Genomic DNA, 11,722 nt, shown 5'->3' with positions numbered 1-11,722 from the left:
AAAAATAAAAATACGTTTGAAAATTTTTTTAAAAAGAGAGATGCTAAAAAAATAATAATAATTACAAATTAAAAACATTTAAAATGTAAAAAAAAGAAAAAAAGAAACCTAGATAAGCTGATAAACTTCACATGAAGAAAACCCAACGGATGTTATTTAGCCCCGAGGAAATTGCTTTATCAAACCATACAACTAAAAAACATTATACAACATAAAACCATACAAAACCATTTATCTTAAACATAAAAAACAACACTTGGAAATATTTCCTTATTATTATTATACTAAAAAACACTTAAACCCTATAAATGTAATGTAGGCTACAAAACATACAATGTTGCCCAAACCTAGTCCTTCCCCAACCCGCCCGAATCAATTCTCAAAAGAAAGACAGGCTCTGGATGAAAATCTGCATTTTCACATTATTATGTTTTTGTGGGGGCAAGAGAATTGACAAGAAGTCAACTTGATTTATCTCTGATCGCTGTTATTACTCAAATTTGACAAACATTGACAATTATTTTTCATGCCATGAGAGGCTCAAATTAAGCACAGATTCGAATGCATAAGATAAATGCTGAACATAATTTCACTATAATTTCACTATGATATAAAAAAACATCTAAAACACATTTCCACCCTTATTACTGTCATATAATGTCCCATGAACTATTACATACCTTCTGTGACAAGATACAATATGGGAGTGACAGATATGAGGTAAGGAAAGTGAAACTTAAGGAAAGATAAACTCATACATTGTAATAATACTAGCCTCACTCAGTCAGTCCCATTACTGCTGAAACTCTTCACTAAGAAAGACATCACATCCCAGACAGAGCACACCATGGGCGTCCAGGGATTGACCAGCTTTATGGAGGAGAATGGAAACATTTTAAAAGATGTTCACCTCAGAAACAGCAAGTTGATCATAGATGGTAGTAATCTGTTCAACTTGCTTTATTTTGACTCAGGTTTGGATCAGAGTCATGGAGGGGATTATGATGTTTTTGAGGACCAGGTCTGCAAGTTCTTTAAGGCTCTGAGAGACTGCGACATTGACCCCTTTGTGATTGTAGATGGGGGCTCCGACTACACCGACAAAAAGTTTGAAACTCTCAAAGAACGAGCTCAATCAAGGATCAACACTGCCAACGACTTGTCCATGGGGCTTCAGGGGAGAGGTGGTATATTACCAACCCTCATCAAATATGTCTTCAAACAGATCCTCATCAGCCTGAATGTGCCGTATGCACAGTGCATTTGTGAGGCAGACCAAGATATAGCCTCCCTGGCTCGAAGTTGGAACTGTCCAGTGCTGTCCAATGACAGTGACTTTTATATCTTTGACATCCAGGCAGGATTTCTGCCTATCTCCCATTTTCACTGGCAGAAAGTATCTATGCAACGCGGGAGCTCTATAAGATACATTCCCTGCAAGCAGTACACCACAACAAGCTTCTGCAGACACTTCAACATCAACAGAAAGGTTCTCCCGGTCTTTGCCTCTGTGGCAGGAAACGACTACATCAAGTTGCATAACATGGGTGTTTCCCTCAGGTGGGAAGAATACTCATCAATGAAAGGAAGGTTTGCCCGCTTCAACGGCTTGCTGAATTGGCTGACCCACTTCCATGGGCAGAAGGATGCCTTGGACTCTGTGCTCAGGCTCATCAGTCATAGTAACAACAGACAGAAAACAGGTGCTGCCCTCCAGGGCCTCTCCCTGGGCATAGAAGAGTACCATCTTCCCCCTAGTTGCCTGGAGTGGTTCTTCAACGATGGAGTGGGACCAGGGCCCGGCCGTCTCCCAGAGCCTCTGAGGGTCCTTCCAGACTGGACCCTGCTGCCGTTGATGGAAGGTAGACTTCCCTCCTGCATGGTAGACGTGCTGCTGCTGGGAAGGATGATGCAGGGTGCCCAGGTCGAAGATCCCCGCTTGCCATGTGGGAACAACACCTCACGGTCCATACGACAGGTACTCTACGGGCTGCTGCTGAGTGGGAGGAGAGCAGACCACAGCAGTCAGAGACCCCCAGTGGATGACGTGGAGGAGTATTATAGGGAAGGCAAGAACCTGACCAGCAGCATGGTTGAAGCCATCTTGCCCAGTGCTGCAGAACAGATGCAGCTAGACACTCTGCATCAGGTATGTATACATGTGTATGATATAGTATACAGTATATTGAAACATACTACTGTTGATTCTCAAATTGATTATCTTGCTCTGTTCCTTAGGCTCCAAGGTCAGTGCAGCTTAAGGTGTTTTTGGAGACACTTGGTGTGTCCCAGTCCACTTTGAGTGGTGTCCCACCTCATCTGCATCTTCCTGTGGCTGTCACCTGCTACTGGCTGAGGCACGCCCATCCCCCTCCAGAACTCCCTGTCCTGCAGGCCCTGCTACTAGGATTGGTGTACGGAGAGCTCTGCAGACAGAGGAAGAGCCAAAGAGGTATGGCCCAGAGCATTTACGAGAAAACACACCATTTAGAATTGATAAATATTGAAGTGTGTGAAGTGCAGTCACTGACTCCTCCTTTTGTGTAACAGGGTTTATGGAGGGACCAGTGTTGGAGAGGCTGAGAGGGCTGATTCAGAGAGGTAGAAGGAGCCTAGACCTGGGTGTGGCCCACGCCTACAGCCAGTGGCAGTGCTGCCTGAAAGAAAGCCTTCACCTCAACCAACTGCTGTGCTTCCCTCTAGCCGAGCCTCAGTGTGCCTGGTAAGGTGTCCCTTCCTAAATCAACCCTTGCCCCTAAAGTTATAGCAGTGGGATTCATTCACATTGTATTTTATCCCATCAGAAACAGAGCTAAATCAACCATCTTTTGTTTCCTGGGTGGCGTCTAGGCTGTACAAGGGCACTCTGGTGCACCAGCTTGTGACCAAACTGAGAGGGGGGTTAACCCCGGATTCTCTCCTGATGGGAGACCTTGGCTCTGGACAGCTGTATAGGGCCATGCTGGGAGCCATACTCAACTCCCATGATTCTCATGAGGCAGCTGTCATCCCATTTGTGTCTGGGCTGCAGAGGGCCACACCTCCATCCTTGACACAGCCACTGGACAATCTGACGGCCAGTCTACACATTCTGGCTCTGGAATATGATGATGATGATGGTGCTGGAGGTGGGAACAAGTCCAAGCCAGAGGATGATATGGGTTGGACTTTGGTCTCAGTGCGGACCAGGCACAAGAGCAAGGACAGATTCAACCGATCTAGGAATCCAGAATTCTCCCGGAAGCAGGGGCGGATCGGCTGGGAATAGGGAGGGACCATTATATAACTGTTTAGATAGAGACGTTCTGCTCAACTCTTTAATATTTTTATTGTTCTTATGTGTACTGTCGTAGCTGAATCAGAATTAGTTAGGTAACATTGATAAATAAGATGTTTTATTTTTTCTCATAATATGCTTCTCTCAGGAAAAGTCACTTGGGGCCCAGAGAGGGGAGAGGTCAGGCTTGTCTTTTACATGTCTGGTAATAGGCAGAATATCAGAAAGGGAGAAGTCAGGGTTGAACATTGTCTTCATGATGAATATATCTGTTAAACCATGTGAAGGGCTCCACTATGTCTGTACTCCAGTCATTCCCTCCTTTTCCCATTGGGGGGAGGAGTATGGCAGTGTCTGGAACCATTGTATGTCCCCTCTGATGTTGAAACTTGTCTTTCATAGTATATGACCTAGAGGCTCACTCCTCTCATGGAGCTTATCCAGGGGTGGGTTGTATTTGAGATGGGAGTATCTAGATTTGACAATTGATATATGCCATTGGATGAGGTAATGTTTTGGTAATAGGAAGTACCAAGAACGAGAAGTAGAACCTCGTCTTAGAGAGCAAACTGAACGATAATTTATAGCTAATGCTATCTGGCTATGGGATACTCCTCTTTCAAGTAATAATAATAATACATTGGTGTATGGTTACTATGGTAATGAGTATTCCAGTTATCATTCTCAACAAGGCTTCATGCTGAAATGGCTCATTTGCTGTAGCTATAACCCTCGGTACACATCGGATGCCATCCCAATGGACAGCAGTACATTCCACTGTGCATTATCAGCCATAAGCCTATCAAATTCAAGAATCAGCCAGCATAGTGTCTCTTGCTAATCTGTGTTTTTAAACAGATGATTTAGGTGCCATGTAAGCCTAGATACAATGTAATGTAATGACAAAGCTTTGTATGCTTGTAAGAATGATGCACAAAATGATCACTTCAAATGATTGTGCTGTTTAAGCCGACTGTCACCGTTTGTACTGATGACTGAGTAATGTTTGTACTGATGACTGAGTAATGTTTTTACTGATGACTGAGTAATGTTTGTACTGATGACTGAGTAATGTTTGTACTGATGACTGAGTAATGTTTGTAGTGATGACTGAGTAATGCTTGTACTGATGACTGAGTAATGTTTGTAGTGATGACTGAGTAATGTTTGTAGTGATGAATGAGTAATGTTTGTACTGATGACTGAGTAATGTTTGTAGTGATGACTGAGTAATGTTTGTAGTGATGACTGAGTAATGTTTGAATGGTTTTAGACTAATCGTTTTGGTTTGACTGCTTTACCAATGAAAATGGTTGGCTACTGGCAGTTCAATGCAGTATGAACAAAACAAGCTGAACCACAGTTTAATTGTTTTATAGGCCGATATTCTTGTCACATGTTTTTTGTTTTGTTTATCAGATGATTTATTTTGGGGATGTTATTATCAAGGATACTCATTTGTTATTATTTAGTTTTTGTCACTGAAAACATCACTGATGTGTCCCGAGAAATGTGTAATAAATGTATCATCAGTCATTCTGTTCCAGTTCCTAATATTGTTCTATAGAAACGGTTATTTTACACAAAATGTAGCCGATTTATTGTCCATAGTGTTTCCTGGTTTAGTTAATTTTTAGGTGAGAATATGGAGCATACTATTGGTACCGTACTAACAAGCAATGTCCTTTCTTCATTAGATAATGGTTAATCATTGTCCGATTTCTTATCAGATAACTTTTATACACTGTATGTAAAACTTTTATGTTCCTCATCACATCTAATAGGATCACTTCTTATCAGCATACAGTCATAGTTACTGGTTGGATTGTACTTCCTCTTGATTCAATTGGCTATGCTGTTTTGCCTTTTTAAAGAGTAATGGTAATTCTACAGGGTTGAAGATAGACTGTCATATTGGGTTTATAGCAAAACTCCTCATTATATCCATTGTCCTGGTTCCATGTGTCATACAGTCGGCATACATCTCTCTCTACACATGATGTCTTCAACAATGATCCTCACGGAAAAAAAGATCACAGATCATAATCTGTGATCATTTGTGTTCATGTTTAAATAAATTGAAACTATGAAATTATCCTCAAGGAGGAGATGAAGGAGTTGGCATGCCAAGATCATTGTCATGACATGTGTTTTGCATACAATGAGAGATCAAAGATGGATTTTGGATCTAGATGTTCATACTTTAGTTTTTAGGATCCGCATGTACTGCCTGCTTTAGCTGTAGCTGGATATTAAAATAGAAGAACTACGATCATGTATATCCTACCAACGGGGCATTAACAACTGTAATATCTTATGTTTCACTGAGTCGTGGCTGAACGACGACATGAAGAAAATACAGCTGGCTGGTTTTACGCTTATTCGGCAGGATAGAACAGCAGCCTCTAGAAAGACAAGGGGTGGCAGTCTATGTATTTTTTGTAAACAATAGCTGTTGCACAAAATCTGAGGAAGTCTCCAGGTTTTCTCGCCTGAGGTAGAGTATCTCCAGATAAGTTGTATATTGTATACTGTATATATAAGTTGCTATTTACCAAGATAGTTTTAATCTATATTCTTCCTAGCTGTCTATTCACCACCACAAACTGATGCTGGCACTAAGACCACACTCAATGAGCTGTATACGGCCATAAGCAAACAGGAAAATTCTCATCCAGAAGCGGCGCTCCTAGTGGCCGGAGACTTTAATGCAGGGAAACGCAACTGCACTGTCCGATTTACAGTAGCTATTAAAGTGATTATTGTTTGAGGTTGCGCCCCACATCAAAATATTTTCCCACCGGCACAGATTTCATACATTCACATATAAAGATGAAATGTTCACTTACTTTTTGAAAATCTTCCTCTGATTTGTCTTCCAAAGGGTCCCAGCTTTTTTATATCCCAAAAAGTATGTTTAGTTGGCGCCATCAATTTGAGTAATCCACTCGTTCAACTTGCAGAGAAAGAATCCGAAAATCTACCCCTAAACTTTGGTTAAACAAGTCAAAATATGTTTTTATTTACTCCTCAGACACCCTAAAATGTAATCAAACTATAATATTTAATTAGGAAAATAAGTATGTTCAATAGGAAACCGATTTTAGCAGGTGCGCAACTTCGTCATGGCGCACAGAAACACAGGTTTCCCAGACTGTGTCTTCTTACAAAAACGGTTATTTCTTATTTGTTTTTTATGTTACAAGCCTGAAACCTTGAACATAGACTGCTGACACCCCGTGGAAGCCATAGGAATTGCATCCAGGGAGCTATTTTACAATATGACCTTTCTCTTGCATTTCTAAGAGGATGTACTCTCTCAAAAATACATTTTGGTTGGTTTGTCTTTGGATTTTCTCCTACCATATCTATTGTGTTATATTCTCCTACATTACATCTACAAACTTCAGAGTGTTTTCTTTCCAATGGTACCAATTATATGCATATCCTGGCTTCAGGGCCTGAGCTCCAGGCAGTTTACTTTGGGCACGTCATTCAGACAGGAAGTGGAGAAAAAAGGGGCCTATCCCTAAGAAGATTTATCATTGTTGCATTGGATTAGATAAAAAAAGTATCTAAAATGAGAACAACATGTCTAGACTGTGGTTTATCACTCTACTATCTCGGCCTTGAGGCTGCGTGACTATCCGCAGGTGCAAGCAGTTCTCAGCCTGAGAACTAAAGCAGTACATCTCCATTACCCAGTACTTTTCCATCATTACGCATTGCATCTGAGCTCCTAGAGTGTGAGGCTAGAGCTCCTAGAGTGTGAGGCTAGAGCTCCTAGAGTGTGAGGCTAGAGCTCCTAGAGTGTGAGGCTAGAGCTCCTAGAGTGTGCGGCTCTCTTTTATTTTCAAGTTTCTACTCCGCTAGCCAGCACCTCGTCTTAATAGGTGTGCGTTTCTTTTTCTTCTAGATCGTTCTGTTAACCAGTAAACAGCACCCTACTGATAAAAAAGATCTTAAACGATGCCGAATGATAATTATTATGATAATTATGACACTGGTCATAGACCCATACAAGATTACTTTGAATATAGCCAAAGGGAGCGTGATAAGATCATTATTTCGGAGTCCCTTTTTGACATGCCGGGAGGTAAGTCTGACCTCTCGAAAGAACTGTTACATTTATCTAAGCGCCAGACGAGAACGCATCTACATATAGTCACTCTTAGTGATTATGTGCGTCAAGGCATTATTCCACGGGGACTCAGGTGGCAAAAAGAACCATCATTGGGACAGCGCACAGATGATTACTGTGAGCGCTGGTGTGCCATCCTGAACAAATGCTCTATTGATTTAATGACATTAATTGTTGACCAGTTGAAGAAGGATTTTATTGAAATGGATAATACGATTAAAGACAAACGCACAGCTCTACAAACAGTTGTTAATGATGGTGGCATATTCAATGCCGGCAGGGTAGCCTAGTGGTTAGAGCGTTGGACTAGTAACCGGAAGGTTGCAAGTTCAAACCCCCGAGCTGACAAGGTACAAAATCTGTCGTACTACCCCTGAACAGGCAGTTAACCCACTGTTCCTAGGCCGTCATTGAAAATAAGAATTTGTTCTTAAATGATCTTGCCTAGTAAAATAAAGGTAGAAAAAAAATGAACTGATGAAAACTAACCAAGCGCTTCAGGACAAGTTGCCTACAGAAATAAAATAACTTAAAATCACGAAATTCAACCAAGACAAAAAAGACAAGGCCGATGGTAAAGTCTACTTCTGGAGAAACCCTGACAAAAGAGGTCCTGCTCCCCCTCTCCATGACAGACGCAGGAGGGATGCCGCTTACTTCTATCCACCCTTGTCTGATCAACGCTCTACAACCAGCGCCTCATCGGCTTCCAGTGGTAGTTTTTTATTCAACGAGAGACTGGACGGACGGAAGGGCGGAGGAGGCCGCAGGCACGCGCATCGACGAGATGTCGCACCCGACGGGGTAAGAAGAAACGACTATCAGAGGCAGAGACCGTTCAAACGGTCCCAGAACCCACGGGACTGAGTGTCTTTAATTTATCAAGCAGGATATTGAGCCCTGCCCATGTCTCTTTGCTTAATAAAGGGTTATCTTTTGTGCCTACAACTCAGTGCAACGATTTTGATGTTAAGGTAGACATGTTTCAGTTTTTTAGAAACATCCGTTTAAGGGAATATTTTAGCTCCCCTAATTCTGACACTTCTATTGAACCAGTAGGTTGCTCTCCTGCACATACTCCGACTCCTTTTAGAAGCAAGAGTTATTTTATACCTCCAGCCAATCGCAATCACTCTATCGAGACATATTGCAGACTTGTGGAAAATGATGTTGGACTTCTCCGTAAGAATAAACAGGGATCCAAATCTTTCCATAATTTATGGAAATGATAATAATAATGATAAGGGTGGGTCGGTTGTACTCATGGATAGGACAGCTTATGTACATGAGTGTCATAGACAGCTGCTTGACAACACCTTTTCCAAGAAATATGGCTGAGACGCAAAGAAAGTTCAAGGAGAGGGGCTACAAGAATGATCAGATTAATATTGTCATTGAGAAAATTCAAAACAAAACGAGAAATGACCTTTTTCATGGTCAGTCTCGCAAAAAGACGCATTCTTGCGTTCTAACTCGCTATTCAAAGTGTTCTGAACAAATTAAGGGACTTGTTCACAAACATTGGCACATCCTAAAATCCGATGATAGTCTCGGTAATGTGTTTTCGGACCTTCCCTTGTTCGTATTCTCGCGGGGCAGAAATCTCAGAGACCAATTGGTAAACTCTGATTTACCACCCCAAGATATTCCTGAACAACGTCTATTTGCGCCCCTACTGGATGGAAATTACAAATGTAATGGCTGTGCTCAATGCAATGGCACTTATAAATGTAGATCCTTCAAACACCCACAAACAGGGAAATCGATCCCAATAAAAGGTGTTATTACGTGCTCCACTTGGCAGTTATTTATCTTATAACTTGTCATTGTGGTAAAACATTATGTGGGTAAAACAAAGCGTGAATTAAAAGTACGTATCTCAGAGCATCGTAGCACCATTAGGTGTAAAAACTTTACTTATCCAGTTGCGGCCCACTTCTTGGAGGTAGGCCACTCGATTTCGTCCCTACGTTATATTGGCATCGAACATGACCTTGATAATTTATTGTTAAAACGAGAGGCTGCCTGGATCTTTAATTTAAAGACCCTTGCGCCATTCGGTCTCAACGTAGACTTTGATCTGAAGCCATTCTTGTGATTATTGTGACTTTGCCATTGTAATTGTGTGTAAACTTGTATAGTCAAATTAATCTATGATCAATTCTCTGCTTTTCATCGGCAGGTTTTCTTGTCGTGGTCCTTCCTTCAAGCATAATTAAATAAATAAAATATCATACAAACTATCAACAACAAAAAATACTAAACAAAAACAACCTGCTTTTCTTTAAAAACTCATTCTAATCCGGTCCCTACACAGGCTCAGATTACTCAGATTTGTATTACTTTCATACAGGATTTCTATAGGAATATAGACACTACTGGTCAAAAGTTTTAGAACACCTACTCATTCAATGGTTTTTCCTTATTTTTATTATTTTCTACATTGTATAGTTAAAGTGAAACATCAAAACTATGAACTAACACATATGGAGTCATGTAGTAACCAAAAGTGTTAAACATATCAAAATATATTTTAGATTCTTCTAAGAGACACCCTTTGCCTTGAAGACAGCTTTGCACACTCTTGGCATTCTCTCAAACAGCTTCATGAGGTCGTCACCTGGAATGCATTTCAATTAACAGGTGTGCCTTCTTAAAAGTTAATTTGTGGAATTTCTTTCCTTCTTAATGTGTTTGAGCCAATCAGTTGTGTTGTGACAAGGTAGGGGTGACATACAGAAGATTGCCCTATTTGGTAAAAGACCCCTAATTTGGCAGCAGCTACTCTTCAAATCAAATCAAATTGTATTTGTCACATGCACCGAATACAACAGGTGTAGACCTTACAGTGAAATGCTTACTTACAAGTCCTTAACCAACAATGCAGTTAAGAAAAATACCTAAAAAAGTAAGAAATTAAAGTAACAAATAATTAAAGAGCAGCAGTAAAATAACAATAGCAAGTCAATGTGTAGAGTACAGAGTCAATGTGCGGGGGCACCTGTTAGTCAAGGTAATTCAGGTAATATGTACATGTAGGGAGAGTTATTGAAGCGACTATGCATAAATAATAACAGAGTAGCAGTGTAACCGGTGTGAAATGGCTAGCTAGTTAGCGGGGTGCGAGCTAATAGCATTTCAATTGGTGACGTCACTCACTCGGAGACCTTGAAGTAGTTGTTCCCCTTGCTCTGCAAGGGCCGTAGCTTTTGTGGAGCGATGGGTAACGATGCGTCGTGGATGTCAGTTGTGATGTGTGCAGAGGGTCCCTGGTTCGAGGCGAGGAGAGGGACGGAAGCTATACTGTTACAGCAGCAGCGTAAAAGACGGGGGGGCAATGCAGATAGTCTGGGGTAGCCATTTGATTAGACGTTCAGGAGTCTTATGGCTTTGGGGTAGAAGCTGTTTAGAAGCCTCTTGGACCAAGACTTGGCGCTCCGGTACCACTTTCCATGTGATAGCAGAGAGAACAGTCTATGACTAGGGTGGCTGGAGTCTTTGACAATTTTTAGGGCCTTCCTCTGACACCGCCTGGTATAGAGGTTCTGGATGGCAGGAAGCTTGGCCCTGGTGATGTACTGGGCCGTACGCACTACCCTCTGTAGTGCCTTGCGGTAGGTGACCTTTTGAGGATCTGAGGACACATGCCAAATCTTTTCAGTCTCCTGAGGGGGAATAGGTTTTGTCGTGCCCTCTTCACGACTGTCTTGGTGTGCTTGGACCATGTTAGTTTGTTGGTGATGTGGATGCCAAGGAACTTGAAGTTCTCAACCTGCTCCACTACAGCCCCGTCTTCCTGGGGTCCAGAAAAATCAAGGCAGTTATACAATTTAAAAAACATTACAATACATTCACAAAAGATTTCACAACACATTAAGTGTGTTCCCTCGTGCCCCTACTCCCCTACCACATATCTGCAACACAGAATCCCTAATTGGTAACCTACAAATTGAAAACGAACCCTAACAATGTGACGTAGCCTAATGACGCTTTAGCTGAGGAACACAAACGGTGTCTCTGGCACATTTAATCACTTATGGCATCTTTAGCAAGTGTCCCTTATAATCATTTGCTAACGAAACCTACTGCAATATAGATAACCCGAGGAAATTGCTCTAGCAAACCACTAAAACATATATTTTCTCTGAGACAACTTATTATTATACTTCAAACACTTCCAGCCTACTAATGTGGTTATGTCAAAGGTGGTTTAGTATGGTTTTAGAAACTCTGTTGTTATTTCCAGTCAGTCATGTTTTAAAAAGTAAAGGATTGCATATATATATATATATATATCTACTACA

At 41.3% G+C, this 11,722-nt stretch overlaps 1 protein-coding gene across 1 annotated transcript; it reads left to right on the top strand.

The window, feature by feature from the left end:
• The first annotated feature begins 746 nt into the window (after nucleotides 1-746).
• LOC116376357 (protein asteroid homolog 1-like) lies at nucleotides 747-4,813 on the top strand. Its single transcript, XM_031836404.1, has 4 exons — nucleotides 747-2,149; nucleotides 2,239-2,452; nucleotides 2,551-2,722; nucleotides 2,851-4,813. Exons 1-4 carry the CDS (start codon nucleotides 848-850, stop codon nucleotides 3,266-3,268), a joined length of 2,106 nt encoding a protein of 701 aa, XP_031692264.1. The 5' UTR covers nucleotides 747-847; the 3' UTR covers nucleotides 3,269-4,813.
• The last annotated feature ends 6,909 nt before the right edge of the window (nucleotides 4,814-11,722 follow it).

Source organism: Oncorhynchus kisutch, linkage group LG2, assembly GCF_002021735.2.
Source record: "Oncorhynchus kisutch isolate 150728-3 linkage group LG2, Okis_V2, whole genome shotgun sequence".
Taxonomy (NCBI): Eukaryota; Metazoa; Chordata; class Actinopteri; order Salmoniformes; family Salmonidae; genus Oncorhynchus; species Oncorhynchus kisutch.
Note: the sequence above shows the minus strand (reverse complement) of the source record. Positions and strands in the feature narration are given on the sequence as shown.

What these genes read in the sequence shown, in the direction of transcription:
- LOC116376357 (XM_031836404.1), top strand. Translation starts at nt 848, where the DNA reads ATGGGCGTCCAGGGATTGACCAGCTTTATGGAGGAGAATGGAAACATT. An exon ending in ACAGAGGAAGAGCCAAAGAG is followed by an intron (nt 2,453 to 2,550) that starts GTATGGCCCAGA and finishes TTTGTGTAACAG; the next exon opens with GGTTTATGGAGGGACCAGTG. An exon ending in GCCGAGCCTCAGTGTGCCTG is followed by an intron (nt 2,723 to 2,850) that starts GTAAGGTGTCCC and finishes GGTGGCGTCTAG; the next exon opens with GCTGTACAAGGGCACTCTGG.